Below are 22,275 nucleotides of genomic sequence, written 5' to 3' on the forward strand. Positions count from 1 at the left end.
TGTGTTCCTCCTCCTCTTACTAGATATGAGCTCAGGGTGATTATTTGGAATACTGATGAAGTAATACTGGAAGACGATGATTACTTCACTGGGGAAAAGTCCAGTGACATATTTGTGAGGGGGTAGGTACGGCGGGACAAGGCAGCCTAGCCTCGTCCCGTGGGTGTGAGCTGTATGTGTTTTTTACTGTTAACCATTATTTCTTTTTGTTTTGTTTCCATCTTTTCTTTTTCTGTGTGCGTGATTGTGTCACGTCTCTGTTGTTTGTGGTGTGTCTCCTGTCTGTTGTCTTCTCTCTCCTCTCCGGTTAAAACTCTGCTGGTGTCTAGTTTTGAGCTCCGTGTTATTATTTGGAACACTGATGACGTAATTCTAGAGGACGATGCTTTCTTGACAGGAGAGAAGATGTCTGACATCTATGTCAGGGGGTAAACACACCTTTCCATTGCATGGCTCGCAGAAATTCCTTGCTTCCCTGCTCCCAAATACCTTGATTAATTTCTCTGTGACTATTCCTGCTGTAAAGCTACACGGCGCACGCAAAATTGCTTGTTGCAACCACTTTTTCTAACACAACAAAAAGCAATTCCTATTGAAAAAGTACTGCATTAAGGACCAAACCTCGATACACATTGACATTTTACATTAAGAAGAGAGTAATTTAACCTAAACTAAACTTACTGTGACACACCTAGATTCAATTAAAAAAAAATTGAAACCATTAGTTGACTAACTTGTATTTTATCAAATAAGGTGATTATAGTGTACTTTCCATTTAGATAAAAACTGATTTAGAGACTGTTCTGTTCTTCTGAATATCCAGGCTACTGCATCTGAATTTTATTAAAATACACTATTTGATTGTGTGGGAAGCAAAATATCATTATCAATATAACTAAATCAATAGCAAAATTCTAAAGATTACAAATAACATGTAAAGATTATGTTTTACTGCAATTTTTGGCTGTAATCACTGGTATTATTATTTCACTTGATAAAAATGAAATAATGATAATTTAAGCTTGTATAATATATACAAGCTTAATCATTTACAGTGTCAGTAGGCAGCTGTAGTATTGTCAGGTCACCAGTTCATCATGGAGCCTCCTAGACAGATACAACCTTTGAAACACACTCACTCCCCAGAGCGCTTCAGATTTTCCACTTACATGCATTAAAGTAGAATAATATCTTTGCCCTTTGCTGTCTGAGAAAAGTTGTCTTTAGTTTAAGAATAAAAAAAATCATAAAGTTTCATAACTCCTGCAGCAAAATCTCAGAAGTCAAAGAAGAAAAAAGTATTTTTTTTATTGTGGCATGTTGTTACATTTCCATTCAGAGTGCATCCAAAACAACAATTGGCCGATAGTCTGAACTCAGATCAAGCTGCAGGGTAGCTGTGTGAAACGTTTCAGCCCAGCCTGAATTTCACTCCACGATCAAGTGGGGATATTTTTTCTAATTGTTTTTCTAAAGTGGTTTGGTCCTCTACTGCAGCTATATTTAAGGAGGTTTTGAATTTTCCGATTTGAAAAAGAAAAAATGTCTTGCATGGAAGCATACTTTCTTGTACACTCACCAAGCACTTTATTTGGAGCAACATCCTTTTACTGGACACCTCTTTTTTTCTGCTTAAAAATAAAAATTACAACTATCTTGATGGACATGAAGGAGATTTGATTTATTATTTTTGGACTGTACCTCAAGAGTCATTCTTTACATAGAAATTGCAAGATGGTCAACTCTACAGTGATACTCATAAGCACAGGTATCTTTTATCTACAAAATGTATTGACTTTTTGTTTCATTGTTTGAATTCTAAAACAAATTTGAGAGTCAGAATATTTTTTAGCTTACATCCTGTTTTTAGGGCTGGATTGACAAATGTAATTATTTGCCTCAACCAGTTTAGTCATTTACCGTTAATCAAGTACTTCCTCCTGCAGTACTGCTTCTCACAATGCAGTTATAAACCACCAATTTTAACGGTAGCTCTGTACAATTCAAAGGGGCATCACCAGTCAAAGTGGCTAAAAGTTTTCTTTCTTTTTTTTATTTAAGGAAACCAGCAACATTTTCTAGCGTTATCTCGATCATGTACATGTGTCCCTAATAAAGTGCTTGGTCATTGTATGCATGCTCGAATGATGTCATTTCTGCAGCCTGGATTTGAAATTAAGAAATAATTTGTTTATGTAGTTTTTGCTGCCTCCTCACTTCTGCCTCTCTTCACAATAGCCAGTTTTTCCACTGCTGATGTCACCTGTGAATCTGTTGCCCCTTGACTTTACTGTAACACACAGTGTCCTAAATCATTTCAGCAGCTGGCCAACCAAAGTCATTGTAGATATAACGAAAGCACATCTTGTGATGTTAAGGGTTCCAATGCAGACTAGACAAATGTGGAATTACTATTGTGTATGGATTTAAGTTTGAAGAATAGAGTCTTTGTGTTTACAGATTCCACTCTTGGTTGCATTTTTAATAAATAAAATCTGTCATTATAAGAAAAAAATGAATGGAAAACAAAAGCGGGATTTATTCTAATGGGATTTTTCTTAAGATTATAAGTTTACTACCTTGAAAATAATGTAATTTTTTGTGATAACTGTATGATTATGACACAAATATTAGTAGTTTTTGTGATTTCAATATTAAATATGAAAGTCATGACACTTGGGGATAATCTGCAGCATTTATGCCGCCCCTGATACAATGTCGCCCTAAGCGGTTGGCCATGTCACCCATATGAGAAACCATCACTGCCAACAGATGCATGTTTATATAGTTTAATGTTTAAACATGGGATGCTGCATCTCTGGTGTTACGATGGGGCTTCAATGCATAGAGCCCACTAATAACTCTGTAAGCCTCACACACTATAACAAAAAACAATCAAATCCAATTAAATATTTACAGTTAAATATTTAAATGCATAGAGAAAATTGAATAACGTGAAAATTTAAGTCTTGAAAAGTCTAAAATTTTCAAACAGAAAATGTGTTGGAACCCTGGATGTTTCAGATGTAAGTAAGGTTATCTCCCTCTTTATCCGAAATAACATTTCCTGATGCTGTTTCTCGCCTCCACCTACTGCCCAGCCTGTTATAAGCATCTCAGTTACCAAATCAAACCACTTTGTTTCATCAAGATTCTTCAAAGATGGCAGAAAATCATCTACCTATTGGTGTTTTTGAGAACTGAGAGAGCAGCTCTTCTTCTGCCCCCCTGACTCATGAAGCCAGTCTCACTCAACTGTTAATGAAAACAGCTACTTTGATATTTGAAGCTTTAATTTCGTCAAACAATATTTTAAATACATCTTCCTCAGCAAATTTTTTTATTTACAGTTTCATTAACTTTATTTGATATTATGATGAAGATGTTAAATCTGATTTATATTTTAGGAGCCACACTACCTGCTGTGATTTTAGCCTTCTAAAATTGCCTTTCTTCTTTCTTCTGTATTGGACTGGTTCATTTAACAAACCTAAATTGTTAAGTACAGCAATAAATTTGATCCCAATCACTAAGCTGATATACTAACCAACTGTTGCAAGTTTTGTATGCATGATCTTTATAATCAAACAGCAAAATCTGTTTACATATCATATTGCTTTGGAGACCTGCCTCACTCCTTTTTGTTTCACTGTTTCCAAAGATGGCTGAAAGGGCAGCAGGAAGACAAACAGGACACAGATGTGCATTACCATTCCCTAACTGGTGAGGGCAACTTCAACTGGCGCTTTGTCTTCCCATTCGATTACCTCGTGGCTGAGGAGAAGATCGTCATCTCTAAGAAAGAGTCCATGTTCTCCTGGGACGAAACTGAATACAAGATCCCTGCTCGTCTCACAATGCAGGTCTGGGATGCCGACCACTTTTCTGCTGATGACTTTCTCGGTAAGGACTGATGATTATTCTCTTTTATTAGACCAGGTTTTAATCATACTTTGACTTTTTAGATTGAAATGCTGTTGGGTCATTGTTTTAGTCTTGCTGTTGGAGTGGGATATCCTTAGACGTAACTCTCTGGATCTACTCAAGAGATGCACCCAAGGATTTTACTCAGTCTGAAGGGGCAGGAATATTTGTTGCTTTCCATATGTTTTATGGATCTGACATTTTTGGGCAAACTAATTTATCTGAGAGTGACCTCAGAGTCCGACTGCTGTTCATATCACCATTTTCCAGGGGCTATTGAACTGGACCTGAACAGGTTCCCCCGCGGTGCAAAGACAGCCAAGCAGTGCAACCTCGACATGATCCGAAATGAGCAAGAGCTTCCCACCATTTCTATCTTCAAGCAGAAAAGGGTCAAAGGCTGGTGGCCTTTTGTGGCACGTGATGAGAACGACGAGATGGAGCTCACAGTAAGAACATTGTCATCTTCAGCAATGATAGAGACTTCATAAAATAATAGTAGAAATAGGCTATTTCTATTTCAAATAGCCACTATATAGGAAGCAAAATGGAAAATGGAAGGTAGAGAGGATAGAATAACTATAAAAGTGAAAAACTGTTGTGGCAGAAGAAGGGTTTCTGAAAAGATTTTCTGAAAAGTCATTTTTTTTATATCTTAGCCAATTTTGGAAAATACTTTAAAAATTATTATCCAGATTTGTAAAAGGAAAAAATATTGTGTTTTCAGGGTAAAGTTGAGGCTGAGCTTCACCTTGTGACTGCAGAGGAAGCAGAGAAAAGTCCTGTGGGACTGGGGAGAAATGAGCCGGACCCACTGGAGAAACCAAAGTAAGACTTTAAATTCATTGGGATCCAATTATTTACAAATACAGTACAAATACTGGCTTTTCCAGTTAGAAAGTGTGTGGATCCTTTTCTGCAACTACACTCAAAGGTCTCTTTAGCTTTCCTTTTTTTACATTCATTCATGATGTGCAGTAAGCAGTGTGTCATAAATCAAATTCCAGATGATTTTTTTTTCTACCAACACTGCTTTCTGCACTGTTAAAAGGCCACTGTTACACACTCGTTTCTCCTCCTACCATGTCTTCAACTGTGTCCCTGTCTCTTCCCCTCCCCTCGTCCCTTCCCCTCTTTTTTTGTGCACACAACTCACCCTTTACTCCCACTCTCTGCCTCATCGGCTCTCCTATCCTTCCTCCTCCCCTACTTTCTTTTGAAAAGCCGTCCGGATACGAGTCTAATGTGGTTTCTGGGCCCTCTGAAGTCACTTCGTTACTTCATCTGGCACAACTACCGCTGGCTGATCCTCAAGGCTCTGGGGCTGATACTGCTGCTGCTCATGCTGGGCCTCTTCCTCTACTCCATCCCTGGCTACCTTGTCAAGAAGATCCTGGGGGCCTGATGCGCTGGTAGCCTCTGCCCCCTCTTCACTGTCTCTGATGGATTCAGCTGTCTTTACTATCTCCTCTTGTTTTGTTTTCTCTGCTGTCTCCAACTTTTGTCTCCCTCTACCTTAGAACCAGATCAGTCTACACTCATATTGTCTCTTGTGTCTTGTTTCAGTGTCTCTTGTCAACAAGTGCCATTATACATCTCATATGTAGCCACCTGACTGATTTGGAACAGGTGTTTTAAGTAAAGTGTTGGATAAATGGTTTATGAAAAGGAGTGGAGTGTTTCAGGGTCACAAAAGAGTTTGGTTTGTAAGGATACTCCTCTGCAAAATAAAAAAAATATTCTCAGGTTTCTTTTATGGGAAAAGAAAGTACACCCTATTAATTCTGGGTTTTTGACATACCTGACTCTAAAATTATTGTGATATAACTGCAAGTAAGCAAAACAGTCTACAGGTTTAGTATTGTTATTTAAAAATAGAAAGCCAAAATAGAAAAGTCATATGTGAAAAGCAAAGTAAGCCACACAACTTAATAACTACTAGAACCACCTTAAGAATCAATAACCTAAAAATAATTGTATTAGTTTCCTACGTTGTTGTGAATGGACTCTTTTCTTTGGATTGCTCTCTTGCCTTCTTGACTAAATTTCAGCCAAACGTCTGCTATTAGAAAGCTACAAAGTGCACATGTTCTGTGGCAGCAGACCACGCTCAAATCATTCTCCACCGTGCTTTACAGTTGGAGTGAAGTTTTTATATTGCTTTTTGTTTGGTGCCATGGATTTTGGACAAAAATCTTTCCTTTAGTTTAACCTTAGTATTGGGATTCATTCAAATGGAGCTTTGAAAACCTAAGTTGTGTTGCATTTTCTTTAAAGAGAGAAGATACTTTCTCCTGGGAACCCTTCCAACCTGTCATGTTGTTGAATATTTCCCCACCTGTCCTGAATCTAATACTTAACATGTCAACTGGGGACATGTAGACTATGTGATAGAATTTCTGCATTTGTCTCAATTTATAGAAGACTTGCAAATGAAATGTTTGCTTTTTATAAAGCCTTGCTCGCTGCAGGTTCAAAAACTTGAAAAACATTTGACTCCTTAAACTGAATAATTTTGTAGATTATTACTTTTTAGCCTAATGACAAATAAACAGTTGTTACTGAAAACCAGCGAGCTTAAGAAAAAGGAATTATTTAGACTGAATCAACTCTCTTTTGGGTGTGTTAGTTTGTATTTGTGGAGTTTCCAGAAAGGAGTGTAGAAACAATGCCAGCTGTTGGAGCTGTTGCTCAGTCCAGCCCATTCTCACTCCCAACTCGTCATATATTAACGCATGGGACGGTCCGTCCTCGTCACATGTTGACGCGCAGGGTACACCTTTCACGTCAATATGTGACGCGAGGTGTTTTACACTATGCCTTACCGTAATTTTTGCCCTAAACCTAACCAAATCGTTGGGTTTTGAAGGTTCGGCAGCGTTTACGAGAACCCTTCGCGTAAAAAATCCACGTAAAACATGTGACCTGCCCAAATCGTCAACATGTGACGCTGAAGGACCCTGCCCAAGTCGTCAACATATTGACGCGAAGGGGGTACCCTTCGCGTCAATATGTGACGCATGGTCAGAAATTGTCCTAAGTCGTCAATATATGACGAGTTGGGAGTGAGAATGTGTTGCTCAGTCATCTGTGCATTTTTCCACCCATCTACCCATTTTTACCAACCGTTATTGTAAAGCTTTGACTGTGATTTGTGCTTTTGTTCCTCTATGAATGCAATTTGTGAGTAACCTGTTCGACTCACAACTGCAACATTGCTTTCAATGCACTAACACGGCTTTCTTTTTCTCCCATTTCTGCCCCTATGCTTCATTGTGTTCTTCATTATCCCTTTTTTACTCCCTTCCTCCTCCAACCCACCCATCCAATGATTCCACCTGCATGTCGTTTCCAACGTTCCCACTTCCATCCCATCAAACCTTCATCCAGTCGCCCAGACACCACCTTCCTGTGGTTCCTGAGCCCGCTGAAAGCCATCCGCTACCTGGTGTGCAACCGCTACAAGTGGCTGATCATCAAGATCGTGCTGGCCCTGCTGCTGCTCATCATGATCGGCCTCTTCCTCTACAGCATGCCAGGCTACCTTGTCAAGAAGCTGCTGGGAGCTTAGGGCAATGCTGGGAGAAAGGGGAGGATAATGGGGAGGGTGGGGCTACTAGGGGATCCACTACTGGTAGGGAGAAAGACTCTTCTCATCAAATTCACTCCAGTTTTTGTAACACTACTTATTGCTTTCGAATAAGCATCTGGACTTCATCCTTGAACTGCACAGCAATCTGAAACTACAAAATAACCCCTGATTTATGCTTCTGTAACAATATTTGCAGTGAATGTTTCTTTACCCATTTGCACAGTGTTTTATTCATTAACATGGAAACTGTCAGGTTAGTGGCTAGATGGAGATTCATTTCAAGTGATGCAACACAGGCTACATTCACTGTCTGACTGATCCTCAAGGGAACAAATGAAGGGGACTCTTGATAACACTTTGACTTCCGTCTGTTTGAGCATTTAAAAGAAATTCAAAAACATTCAGGAATTGGCTTTACAATTCATAATTTAACTGCAAAAACATGTAGAACACCTAAAGTAAAACTGATGTTTTTATTTTATACTTTTATAGTTCTTTATATTCTACCGTCTATTTATATTTCATCAACCGTAAGACCCACAGGGACATTTTATTTAATAGAACAAAGCAAAATACAGCGCTGTTAAGTTTTTGAAGTATTTTTTCTGGTTTTGAAATGTTTCAGGTCATCAAATAGAGGCTGATGTCATGCAAAGATACCTGAATAGATACAAATAGCTGTTTTAAAATACTAATTTCATTTACAGAACAAAAAAGCTATCTAAGCCAACCTAGCTTTGTGTGAAAAAGTAATCACCATGGTGTTGTAAACATGAACTAAGTGTGATCAATCAATCTTTGTAGGCTAATTTCAATTACAGGTTGAATTCTGGCAGAATGGTAAAGTCACTTTAGATGTAACTTTACAGACAGCAAAAAGGAAGAAAGTGTTAGAAAGACATTTCTAAGGTTTTGGTTCATCCTGGTGAACCAAAATTACTTCAAGAGAGCTTCGATGATTCATCCAAGAGGTCATTTGACAAAAACAACCCAAAACAACATCTAAAATATTACAGACCTGTTTGTCTCCTATAATTTTGGTGTAGTTTTTCTTTCGCTAATCATGAAATCATCATTATAAACAGCTTTTTAGATGTGTTTGAGTTGTTTAAATGTGATAAAAGTAAAAACCAGAAAAACTCTTCAAGGGACAGCACTGTATATTTGTAGACATCGAAATCTTTCCAGCTTATCTTACAGGTGGTTATTGTTTATAAATGCTACAAATAGGCTTAGAGTAAAGTGTTACAATTTTAACTGTTATAGTTGTTGCAGTTTTTGCACACTTAAATGAGGATAATAATAATAATAAAGAAAGAGACGTTTTATTTTCCTACTGAGTTCAATGAGACAAAGAACAAAATGACTTAAAAATATTCCAGGGAATAAAAACTCTTTTTGTTCCGATACAGTGTTAAATATTTATTCAATACACTGAGCTGCAGATTGTTCAGATTGGGTCAAACAGTGTTTGTCAAATAATTTCACTTTTATTTCAATATCTATACCTTTTATTTTGACACACACTTTAGTTTCTTTTTGGGTTTTTTGTGACCTTGATGATCTTAATCATCACTTCCATGTGTAATTTTGTACATGTCGTTCAAGCCCCCGATTTGTCTAATATATTTATTTTAACAGCAATACTTCCATAGCTTCACAATAAGACCTAAATTAATTGCAAATATAGTTTGACCAGATCTGATTTAAAAGTCTTCAGCGTAAGAAACAAATACTTCTGTTTTCACTCTTGTCTAGTAGAGACTTCTGTGTTAATCTGCATGCATCGTTGTGAAAAGCGACCGGAGAGGTCATGTGTGTTGGCATGACTTGTCTTTCCAGCTCGATGCAAAACCAAATCATCCACCCTGTTGTCTTTAATGTTACAAATAATGCAAAGATAAGTTCATGATATGGTGCAAGTGCATTTGGAGCGTAATAGGAAGTGAAAAATTTTCAGCCTGTCTATAAATCAAATGGCATTTGGTGTGTGATGTCCTCTTTGAACTTTATCTGTGATTCACCTCATTTGTGTTGCAATCTGTGTACTACCAAGTACAATTATGGTTTGCACTTAACTTGCCTGTTTTTTGATGAATTTATGTATTTATATGTGTGGAAATGTGTGCAATATTTTTGTTTGTTTTAAAATTTGAAATAAACTGAATTCCATGGACAACATATTGTAAACTCATTAAAATAAGAATTTATAACTTCAGTGTAGCACATTAAGTTACAGCAGAAGAAATTAATTTTCTTTAGATTGAAGGCCTTTGACACCTCATGAAATTTCCTGATTGGTTGATTTTTTTCTGGTATAAATTCTTTGTGGGGAACAGAAAAAAGCTGATGGGAGAAACACTTTAACATGACACAAGCTTATCTAGAAAGATCATGTGACTAGGTTTTGCTTACTTTTTTAGATGATATGCAATTCATGTAAGACGTCTACACCAGTTTGTCATGAGGATTCATCTCATTTTAATTTGGGGCTGTTTATTATTTGTTTGAACTGCTATTTTTTAGAAAGAAATGTCCATACAGCATATCATCACAAAGACAAAAAACATAATTGATTGCAAGATTATTGTGGATTTTCTCCATTTCATTCAGGTTCACATTGTGCATACAGTTTCAAATATAAATAATCTAATTTTTGCCCAAATATTATTTCATTTTTAAGCTTTGAAACGTAAAACAGAAGACTATGAAGACAGTGATTTACCTGGCTCTGTGCTTCCATCTAGTGGTGCTTTTTATTTTATATCTATTGTTTGTTCCTGGCTCATTTTGCTCAAAAATATTTTTTTTTTTTCAAATTTTAACTATTTGTGGAGAAAATGTAAAAAAAAAAACTGTATCTTAACAAAAGATACAGTTTAATAATAAATTTTTTTTAAAAAGATGAATATTTTGTGCAACTGTTAAATAGTCTGACCTTTCTTAGAGGTGATGTAAGGAACTAAATGAAAAAGAATTTTACTTGCAGGGGCGTTTTTAGATAAAAGGCATATAATTTATACACATATGCATCTTAAATCCTTACAGCTCTTGGCACGATTCCTACTCTACACATTACAAGTTTTATGTATTGCAGCCTTAGAAAAGATGACTTACATCTGAGTAACATCATAAATGTTCATGGCATATCAGTGCTACTGAACTTTAGGTGGCACTACTGTTCTTTGAACGACAAACCAACCTCAGTGAAGGGTTTTATTTTCAACAGCAGCGTGTTTGGAGCACATGTTGCAGCACAAGCCGCATAATAACAAACAGAGCTCCAAAGACTCACATGCACGACCATTTTCCAACTAATAAATGTCTCCTCAAGCTGATGGCAAGATGGGGTCTGTCTGGTTGCACACACAAATAAACCTCCGCTCGGGTCAGATGTTCTTGCCCTGAAGAGTGACCCCCCTCCCACCTTTCCCTGCTCTTATCCCCTCAGGGAATCTCAGCGCTCTTTCTCCCTTCAAGTGGTCTTGGCTGCCGCTGAGCCACAAGGGATGCAAGTCAGCAGGCAAAGGTTTCTGACATATGATCCAGCATCTGTGATGTCACCAACAGCTGACTTGTCTTAAGACCTTTGAGAAAGGAGGCTCTTGTTGCCAACAAACCCTTAGCTGGAACTCTTGGTGCTTATGCATCAAGCTGCTGCGATTAGAAACTGAATGACTGCTATTAGAGAGTGATTCTCTAATCTATTTAATACCATAAGCTAGGGCTTGACAGACTTTGACCCAACTCACAGGTGTATAATACGTTTTATTCAATCTGCATATGCTCTGAAGGAGTGTGTGTTCAACTTGTTAATTCCTCCTCAGGGCAAAATGTTTATGCCTTGTTCAACAAAGCATTTTATTCTTTGCATGGGGGTTGAGAGGTGTGTAATCTAAGCCTGACCTTTAGCCAGTTAACTAACTGACAGCTTAGACTGTTGTTGGTGGATGGGGTTGCATAACATTGAAAATCCTAACTAACTCTTAATATTGGCTTAATGAAACGCAGATTGGCTCCCTCGGAACATTGGATGTACTTTGCAGAATATGGTAGAGTGGAGGATGATTGCAGCAGAAAACACAGAGGCATTTAGTCTAGAGGAGGCCGTGACCTCACCGAGAAAAGAGCAAAACATGGAATTTAATAATTGGGGTTTAATAAAGGAAAAACAGGAGGCTGGGATCATTGACAGCATGGCAAGCTTCTCTCTGCTCCTTCAAATATGGCCTTGTCTCAAGGTAACATGGAAAGCAAAGAATGTTCTCTGCTATCTGCAAAAGGGAGCTCTGCATAACTGTTGTCTCTGAATTTTCTAACTGCAGCACTTCGACTTTAAATATTAGAAGTGAGAGAGGGGCTTTCTGATTGAAGAAATTAAAATGTATTCACCTGATGCACGATGCCTGTGCAGATGAGACCACTTATGCTCTATTACAGTCATCCTGTTTTAGCTATTTACATCTTTTAGGTTTGAGTCACCACGTTAAACATCAACATTCTTCACTTCAGCTTTTTTCTTCACCTCACACTTCAGAGTTTCCTCCAGAGCTTTGAGTGAATTACCAGGTTAACACGTTCTCTAAGCTGAGAGCTAAAGACAAAGGAATGAATGGATTAGTCAGAAAGAGCATTTCAGTGCCTGAGTGAGCATTTAACCATTTGTATATTCTAAATTATTACAAAGTGCCTTGCAAATGTTTTAATTAATGTCATGTTGCATCCACAAATCATTTCCCATGATAGACTAACACAAAAATGAACAAAATTGTGGAGTAGACATAAATGGATACATGTTTTTCAAACCTTTTTACAAATGAAATTTTGAAAAGGTGTAGATTAGATAGAGAACATCTGTAAATATATGTTTATAAGTCTTGCCACAGATTTTCAATTGTCTTAAGGTCTCAACTTTGACAGAACCACTAACACTTGAGAAAGCTACCTTTATTGAGCAACCTCTAACATTTTTATATTTAGCTCCATTCATTTTCCCCATCAACTCTGACCAGCGTTTCTATTCCCAAAGAAGAAAATCCTCCAAACAGCATGATGTTGCCATAACGGGACTGCTGCATCCAGGATTACTTCAGTTTTCCACCACATGTAACACTTTGCATGTAGGCCAAAAAGTTACTTTTGCTTTACACTGACTTTATTTTATTTTCTGTCCTATAGACAATATTATGAAGAACTGTAAACAGGACTTCTTGCCTACAGATATTTTTCTAGGTCATTGTTTTATTGGTATTTTATAACTCAAATATTTCTACAATAATGTGTGTGATGTTAACACTATAGCAAGGAAAGAAACTTGTTACAACAGTCAGTTTTGAAAGAATAGACTTGACAATAAGAGTAAATCTAAAAATGCCCTTGTCTTTATATGTACAAAATGAACAAAAATATTCTAATATTTTCTTAACAGGTTAAGGAGGAATTGGACTGTTTTACTGGCTTTATTACCAACTATTTGTTCTCCTGATAAATGTGTAAAAAGCCTTTAAATAAATGCATCTTTTACTGCAGTTGGACAAATTTTTGAAAAATCAAACTAATTTGAATAAATCCAATGAGGGAATAAAAATACATTAAGAAATAATTATTTTTAACAAAAATACTTGATGAGGCAACACTTTACCACGGTCTGGAGAAAGAACAATCTTCTTCAGAGGAATGTAAATTGCTAAGGATGTTCATGAACCACAGTCTGACATTAACTGGAAACTGCTACACCAGTGTTGCTGTCCAAAGTGAGGCAAGGTTTACATCAACATGGACAGAAATAAGTCTGATAATAAAAGATCCAAAACTTACACCCTCAAGCTTGACTGAAATTTCCAGCTATTTGCCCAAATGGACAAGCCAAAAGCTTTCTTCAGCAAACTTGTTATCAGACGAGACAAAAATTTAGCTATGTGGCTACAAGAAATATACCTGAAGGACTAAAACCTAAAGACACCTACCATGTCTTTGTACCATCATGTCAAATTTACCTCAAGCAGCTAGACGATTGATTTCAAGGCAATGTTCCCAAATATACAACAAAACAGGCACCATAAACTGTTCGAAAGGCATTCCCAAAACCCCAACTCTATGAAAAAGATGTGGATTTTACTAAAAAGCTGAGGCCTTGTTAGAAGAAACCAAAAGGGTGGCTGATAAAGGGGTTCTAAACTTCTACAGAAAGTCAAATGTAAGCGGAGATTTTTGTACATATTTGAGCAATCCAGATCTAATTTGCTCAGTTCATTCCATTCTGCAAATTACATTACAAACTCAACCGTAGTAACATAAAACTGTGTGCTACTGCAGGAAAAGTCAGAACATAGTGCACACTATGACTGAGACAAAACTCTTCTTGATAAGCCTCAAGTGTAGTAAGAACAAGTATTGTCTCACTTTATAAAGCCTTCAATTCCAGTTGTGTGTGCATACTTTCTGCATACATACTGGCGGATTGTAGCTACTTTTCCCCTTCAATTAAAATGTAAAGGATCTAAATACTTCCTTCACCACTGAACGGCCGCTTTTCCACTGCTCCCCTCAATCACGTGTCAGCTTCTGAGTTTTTCTTGACTTTCACCCCTGCTCACAGAGCCTGTGTGCCTCCGGGAAGCAACGAGGCTTAACAGGAATCAAAGCTGTCATTCTTGAGCGCACACAAGCCGCTCAACGCACTTCTGTCCTGGAGCGCAAATGAGGGAAAGCTTGTGGTTTCCAGGCTCCGTTTGGCCGCAGCAGCAGGATCATGCGACTAGGTATGTTGGTAATGCTGAGTAAGTCACTGATGGCCGACCGTGGCTGCACTCCAGAAGACCAAGAAGCCAAAGGAGTTTAATCGGTGTGTTGTTGTGATTATTTGGCCAAAGTATCTTTAGCCCACGTTTAGATTAGCTGCAAATGATGAGGGAGGAAGGGGGGAAGTGGAAGGTTTGTTGCAAGTCACAGGAGAACAAGGTGGTTGTACCTGTATAAAGTAGCAGGACTGTTTCTTCTTAAACAGGTGCCCAACTAACTAATAAAACTTTTTATTTTTTTTAAATACATGACTAATGAAGCTCTGTTTTGCTTCAGGTGATTTCATTAATATCCATCTGTCTTGCATCTCTTAGGATCAAAAATGTTAAAATAATTAGGGACAAAATTATAATAAAATGTACCAGTGATAATTTATTTAAACTGTCAGTTTGGAAAGTAAAAAGTAATAATTGAATGAGTAAAAAGTACAAAGTACTCTCTCATATGAGCTAAATAGACTGTCAAGTTCAGGATTTATGGGTAAAATTTAATGCATGAGTTGCAAATTATTTAGAATCCCTAATTTATAAAAAATTGTTTTTGCATCAAGTTCATTCACTTACATTTATTTACAGCCCCATTTACTCTGATATCCCTAAATAAAATCCTTTTCAAACAATGGAAGTTACCTCAATTGTAAATGTAAACAGTAGTCTCCCAGACTGCAGCCTAATCCCAGGATAAATGTTTGTTCAAGGACATTAGTGATCAAAGAACACCATGAAGACCAAGGAACACAGAGAAAAGACTGTAGAGAAGTAGCTTTGAACATTTTGCACAGCACAAGTGAAAAAAGCATGACACAACATCAAATCTACCAACACATGGTCAAGAAAAAAAAAAAAGAGTATTAACCAGAGAAGCAACCAACCATTGGTAGTCTTGGAGGAGATGCAGAAACCTGCAGGTTGGGTGGAAGAATCTGTCAACTGCATGCAAAAGATCATAAACACGCAGGTGATAGAGACAGAAAGGTTGTTCAGAAATGACAAGAAAATGATAGTAAGCGCAAGCAAATCAATTATAAAACTATAAATAATTTGAGCTTCCCCTTCCAGCAGGACAACAAAACATACAGACATACAGACAGTTACAACAAAACTGTGTTTAGATGCATTTGCATAACCCAACAATAATCTAGCTTCAATGGTAGCAAAAGTGATTCTATAAGGTATCAAGTCAAGGAGGCTAATTACAAATGCACTCAACACTTTATAGGTTTTTCTTCTTAATCATGGAAATGCAAAATGTTACAAATTAACAAGTCTGAACTGGGGGTATATTTAATATTTTTTCTTGTGCATGAGTAGTACAAGGAAACAACTTTCTGCCTTCCTTCCACTTTGAGAAAAAAAAGTTACTAAACTATACCAATAATCAGTCGCACCTGTTCAGCTTTTGAAAAACATTAAGGAAAAATATTAATTAAAAAAAACGAATCTTTTGTTTTTTGCAATTTTAATTACTTATAACCCTGAATATTGTTCAGATCATCAGTCAGCAATTAAAAGTCTGTTTGAAAATTAAACTACTAGTACCCCAAACTTGTTTGTGACAAAATGGATTTATTTGCATTTGAAAATTAAAGTTTGCATTACTTTAGAGCATATTTATCAACATAATACTCATCCATCCTGAAGATGATTTTATGCAGAAACCCTTAACAAATTAAATCAAATATCAGTGCAAAACAACAACAGAGCACATTAAAAGCTTTATGCAACCTCAAAAAAAAAAAAAAAAAAAAAAAGAAGCTGACTAGAAAACAGGTAACATCACAGTGTGGTACTTTGGAGTGCTCTTACATTGTGTCTAATGTCTTTATTTACTCCCTAGCCAACCAATGTGCACCCCCAGCCCTCACCCCTCCTTCTTACAGCAGTTACATGTCACCACTAATGGACATCAAGTGCTTCCTTTTTGCAGCTCTCTTCTGGACATACATTAGAGACAGAAAGCCCATTTCTCCATCCATAAATAGAGCACATACAACTACACACACACACACACGCGCACACCCGCACGCACACACACAATATTCAGGGCACTCACTTTCTATAGTGACAGCAAGATGCACTTAACAACCCAAAGATTGTTAACAAGTTAAAAAGGAAGAAAACGAGAATTAAAAGTATATTGTGCAGATATGTTATTAACCATCTGATTAGTTTACAATGTTAGAAGTTAAAGTGATTTAAACACAAAACCTGCATTGAAGGTATTAATCGTGTAATATGTAACTAAGCAGACTTGTTGCAATTTTTTTTTTAAATTAACATTTAAATTATTCATGATTAACTCAGATTTTTATTAACTAATTAACATAATTAAACTGTAAAGTTCTGCATTACATATCCCAAACGTAATCATTTATATGTTTTTGTAATTAATAATACAAAATTACCTCCTGGATGATGAATTTTAAGAAAAGCTCCCAATAGGATGTGAAAGCAAACATTTAATGAAGACAAACCCTTTTTGGACATTTTACAGCTGAGTGCATTTTAATTCATTCTAATTATATCTTGATCCATCCCAGTCTTGTGAATACTCTTATTGGTTAAGAAGAAGAAAAAAGTAAAAACAAAATAGCTCTTTAGTCATATGTTTATGGAAGCCAAAAAAACACCTCAGAAATTGTGAAGGATAACCACACAAGTTCTCCAAATCCAAAAAACGTTTATTTCAGCTTTGTTTGTCCTGAATGTTCATCAGGCTGGTGTGTGACTTTGCTCGCTTGGCTGTAAAAAGACAAAAACAGAAAAATCTTTTTTTAAAAAGCAGAGATGATCAAAAATTAAGTTTGGAAACAAAACAGGAAAGAATCTGAAGCTCAATAAAATGTTTTAAAATAGTTTTATAACATTGATGCTTTACCGGGCTAGATCTGCATACAGTACAATTATTGACTAAAGCAAAAGCTCATCTTTAATATGAGCATTTTCACCACGTCAGAAAGAACCTACAGTGATGCTGTTAGGTTAAATTCACCTCATTTAATGTTTTAGGAATGAAGTCTTTTAATTTAGGAGTTTGTTGTCTCCATGCAGATTCAGTGAGTTCTTTCTGTCTCATCTGATACCAACAATAATCAACTCTCACATATTGGATTGACAAAAACTACTTACAGTCTATTTGTAGAAATAAATAACCTCTATATTCCACTTTATTTGAAATTTTGTCTTCTCCATATACAACAGTGTTTTTATAGTGTTCCACATGGTTCTGAACTTGGGTAACTCCTGTTACTTCTATTCAGGAGAAAAATTGTTACCTTCACATATTTAATTTTATTTTATTATATTTCATCATCTTCATTTGTACTTGTGTGTTATGCTTATCTGTTGGAATTGGGAAAGCACAGATATACATTTTTAACCAAAATATAACAGTAACCAATGCAAGAACCATCTACACACACATATACAAACTAAAACTCTTCTATAATCTATAATCAAATCCACAATGTCGCAGTCAATCCACCCCTCCCAAACCTCAACCACAAAGACCCCAAATCCTTCAAAAAACCCAGTCAAAAAATCTGTGACAATGGCTGAATTAAGCTGGTTACTCACGGTGTATGAGCTTGCGTTTCTTTTGTTCCGAGTGAAGGAAGCTGCTCAAGTAGAAGATGATGGGCAGAAAAAGCATAAAACTGGACACAGCAATGACAGGAATCGTCTCCTCGCGAGGTAAGGAACAAGCGAAGTTCTTGCTCCAGAGCTTACGGGTCATATTCATCTGAAACGAGTCAACGGGTTCAGTCACAGCAGACCTCATCTGTCCTAGAACAGCATTAACTCAACCTGATCAAACCTTCCCTTCAGATGAACATCTACAGTACTTTCTGCTGCTATTGTAGCTTTCTAACAGCCTGAAGTGCTACTTGTTCCTAATCTTAAGTGGAATGAAATTTTCTCTTGGTTTGATACTCCTTATTTTATTGAGTGCAAATCAGTTTAATTATTTTATTTTTCCTCACACCTGATCAACAGTAAGTAGTTCAGAAAGTAAAAAAGAAAAAAAAAACATGTTAAGACATCTTCCTCTAGGAGGTGCAGTTTTCCCACTTGATAATAAAGACTCTTTCCCCACATTATGTATAAATACATACCGAATCCTCCAAGTCAATACACAGGGTGCTATTCTTCTCCATTCCACTGTACAAGTCATTCAGTCCCTTATAAGCATTTTTACAGTTTTTGCACAGTTCTGTATAGTTACCCTGTATGGAAGAGTGTAGAAAAAAAAGTCACCAGAGTCTATTTATGGAACAAAATATATGTAAAAGAAAAAATGACAGGTAGACAACCAGATCATGTCATACCTCTTTATACTTCTCAAAACAGGTGATGGTTTGATTGAGAAGAGTCAGGTAGTAAAGTGTGTCATTGTTCGGGCCTGTTAAATCCGTAGTGACACATTCTGTAAAACAGTATTTAAAAAAATAAGACAAATTAGCTAAACAGCTGTAAGATGCATTACAGCAAGTGGAGGCATTTTATAACATGTCTCATAAGGTTCTCAAATGATAATAAAAAGTGGGATGATGACACAATTAGTTCATAATCAGATACTGACAAATATTTCGAAATACAGCAGATGCGTTAGTTTTTGTGTATTTTTATGACTTGTTACATTTTTGGGGGGTTTGTGTTGTATTGAAGTAAACATAAAGTGAGTACACTCCAAAGTTAATATCATAAATGAGGTTAATGTTGAGACACTAATAGGAGAATTAAGCTTTCTAAACCTAATTTGTGTTGTTTTTTGGGGGGGTTTGAAGCATTTCTGTTTTGTTTCTACTACCAAATCTCTAAATATAACTTCTCAGACATTAGGAGCAGAACCTTTAGCTTTTTAATCTCATAAATGTAAAAGCAGTGTGACTTGTTTTCATTGCATTTTCAGGAGAGGTTTCATTGCATTAGCAACATAATACTCTTGTTACCTTTCTCATGTACTCTATATCTGGTCACACTATAATGAGGAGGGGAACTAATGTTACTGGAATTTAAATCAGCAGTCTAGATTGGTCAGCAAGGGAATTCACACCTTTGGGACATTTTTCATGTTACAGTCACAAACTTCAATGTATTTTGGAAGGTTTTCTGGTCAGAAAAGCCTAAAATTGAATTTTATGGCATAAAGCTGGTTCTACTTAGCATTGACCCAGCGGGACTAGCTACGAATGCTTGCCATACCTCCATATTTTTTATTTATTCAATGAAGAAAATCTTTATCATTTTTCCTCCACTAAACAATCATGCATGTCTATCAGTTGCAGTTGTAGCAACAGTAAATGTGTACCCTGGAACAATGCCTGGCATTCTTCTGCCGACATAAAAATTTGTAAGTAAATCTACCATATCTGATCCACTTATAATCATTGAATTTTATCCCAGCCCATGAATGAGGACAGTTGGAAATTCCAGTCATTACAAACTGGGTCACATGTTTATAGGGGGTGTGCAGTTTAAGTACCTGCACCCTCCGTATAAAAAACCCCACAAAAAAAACACACATGTCAATGCATCTGTGTCGTTTATAATCCTATAAATCTACTGCTTCAGAACTTACGTTTACAATTAGATTTTTTCCAAATGGTATCCAGGCTGCCGTAGAGAAGGAAGACGAGCATCAGTCGGTCACTGCGCAGAATGCTGTCCCTACAGCTCTCATTAGCAGGACCCAACTGAAGAGACAAGCATTCAATTTAGATATACGTGCAAAGATATATTTATTTGAGCGTTCTAGTACATTTTTATTACCGATGCAATACAATTATCTGACAGGGGAAAGGGAGCTTCCTCAAATTTCACAGTCACATTTCTAAACTCGTGACTGAGTCGACAGCGCATGAGCAAATCCAGCTGAAAGCTTAAAATTAAATCACAGAAAAGACATTTGTGTTTTGTTTTATTGTATACCTTGTCTGATGAGATGTTGAGGAAGACTTCGGAGAGGCTGCTATACCCTGGGGAGCAGTTCTGGCACACTCTGACGGGTCGAGCAGCAGGAACCAGGCAGTTCACAAAAGCTACATACCGCTGACCGAACAGCCGGAGCAGCTCTGTGCAGTACTCGCTGAACTCCAGGTCATCGGGGAAGGAGGACAGCAGATTGATCCAGTACGAAGAGTCCACAGCAGGCTTGTAAACAGGCGAGCTGACCACGGCAGAGGAGCCGTGGCTGTGATCACTGGGAGCTTGTAGCGGGTTTGCAGCTGAATCCGAAGCGGTGACGTTCAAGGCATCAATAAGTCCAAGAGAATAAATATTTAGAATTATAAGTAGAAGACCCAGATTATATCTGTGCAGCGACATGGCTGAAAAACAGTTTTGTTTTGGGGCGTCACTCCAAACAACCCATGACTTCCTCGTTTTCAACCAGCACGGTCATGTGACTTGTGATGTGAAGTCTCGCGAGAACGCCCCGGGACAAAGTACTTGAACTACAAGTCGGATAACAGTTTGAGCATAGTTAGCCAAAAGTGCAAGAATTCAGTAAATACATGAGAAGTTAATTAAACCCATTAAGTATGAGATAATTTAAATAAAATCCGAAATAAAGACTATACGAATACAAAGCTTAATTGGGGGATCAAAACTAAACATGTTACCTGTGTGTAACACACATGGCATGTCAGCAATAACGTTTAAAACCGATTTAGGACATTACATAAAAAGCAATATTCCAAGCTTTGAATATTTCATACATTATTGATCAGTTAGTCATCTGAAATTGGAAAAATATGGCACAACTTGACACCAATACTGCCATCCTCCTAAACTGAGCATAGAAAACGTCAGAGCAGCCAAAAAGATCTATGTTCTGGAGGAGCTGCAGAGATCTATGGGTTGCACTGTCAAGGGGATCACCATTAGCTGCACACCCAGAAATCAAAACCAAAGCCATTATTGAACAAAGCGATTTATTCTTAAAGTTTGCAGCAAATCATGTGGAGAACACTGAGCAAGCTGCACAATTTAACCTTTTGCCATACATGTAAAACAATTGATGGATAGCTAACATCCTGAAATCACCCTGAAAATACCTTCCCAACTGTCTGTCTCTGCCTGCCTGTCTGTCTGTCTGTCTATCTGTTTACGTGGTGTTGGTCACTACATTTTCAGTGTTATTGTGCCTGGCCTGTTGGAGAGAGATAGCCCTTCCTCTTGCTCTCCTCATTATTTGTGGGTTCTTGACACCACGCATTTTCGCGACGCGCAGCAAATAATCACGGAGTCAAGGTATAAACGATCTGGGCTCCAATCCTGATTGAGATAATTGTCAAAAACCCTGTCGAAATCAAGCGACCGCAGTCAATGGTCGTTAATGCGAAATTAGCAGCTCTTGATAACTTGAGGCCGCATCAATTCCGCAGTCATCAGAGCCTAATGAAAATAAGCGGGGAGAGAATGCGGTGCTGCATTCACGGCCCACTCTGATGCCTCCTCTGATAATTCTGGCCCCTGATGCTGCTCTTGCTGCACATGGCACCGGCAGCTCATTAACTCTTCTTTTCTTGACCAGAGTCCACTATAATTGTAATGTGATGGCCCTCATTCCTTTATTATTTTTCCAGCGTGGCAGATAAAAAAAAGAAATGATTGCAGCATGAACTTTAAATGATCTTGCCGGGGGGTTTTTTTTTTTTTTTTTTTGCACAGTTTCATAAATATCTTTAACTTTATCTGGCTTAACCTCAGTATCAGCAGCAGTGGTAGTTGTTTGTATATCAAATAAATATGTTGATTTTTACCTACGTTTTCTGTGTCTTTCCTAATAATCAGCAGATCCCCAAGCTGGATGTCTTACGGAAATGACCAAGGAATGCCTTCATTAGCATCTAATAGACAGAAAGATCCAGTGGATAAAAATCACTGCATCACTAATTGGGTCCATAAATTAGAGGATGTGATGATGAGGGAGGGCTCTTCAGGAACTAGACATAA

At 37.2% G+C, this 22,275-nt stretch overlaps 2 protein-coding genes across 11 annotated transcripts in view; one reads left to right on the forward strand and one right to left on the reverse strand.

Moving 5' to 3' along the window:
• Window positions 1-9,800, forward strand: part of otofa (otoferlin a) — a 70,878-nt gene extending 61,078 nt beyond the window's left edge. For 5 of the 10 annotated variants that reach the window (XM_028040584.1, XM_028040587.1, XM_028040586.1 and 2 more), the window contains 5 exons: window positions 24-122; window positions 3,662-3,903; window positions 4,195-4,373; window positions 4,652-4,752; window positions 5,149-5,329. In XM_028040584.1, the coding sequence (XP_027896385.1) occupies window positions 24-122; window positions 3,662-3,903; window positions 4,195-4,373; window positions 4,652-4,752; window positions 5,149-5,329 (802 nt within the window). Of the gene's footprint in view, window positions 1-23; window positions 123-329; window positions 429-3,661; window positions 3,904-4,194; window positions 4,374-4,651; window positions 4,753-5,148; window positions 5,337-7,314 lie in introns of those variants that run through there. The other 5 variants (XM_028040590.1, XM_028040583.1, XM_028040582.1 and 2 more) reach the window with 4 other exon arrangements.
• Window positions 9,801-15,862: 6,062 nt separating this feature from the next.
• On the reverse strand, window positions 15,863-20,729 carry ostm1 (osteoclastogenesis associated transmembrane protein 1). The gene is made up of 6 exons (XM_028040836.1): window positions 20,248-20,729; window positions 19,898-20,012; window positions 18,645-18,742; window positions 18,432-18,542; window positions 17,893-18,058; window positions 15,863-17,058 (listed from the first exon to the last, which is right to left on the reverse strand). The coding sequence occupies exons 1-6, from the start codon at window positions 20,641-20,643 to the stop codon at window positions 17,003-17,005; spliced, it is 942 nt and encodes a 313-aa protein (XP_027896637.1). The 5' UTR covers window positions 20,644-20,729; the 3' UTR covers window positions 15,863-17,002.
• Between the last annotated feature and the right edge of the window lie 1,546 nt (window positions 20,730-22,275).

Source organism: Xiphophorus couchianus, chromosome 15, assembly GCF_001444195.1.
Source record: "Xiphophorus couchianus chromosome 15, X_couchianus-1.0, whole genome shotgun sequence".
NCBI classification, from domain to species: Eukaryota; Metazoa; Chordata; class Actinopteri; order Cyprinodontiformes; family Poeciliidae; genus Xiphophorus; species Xiphophorus couchianus.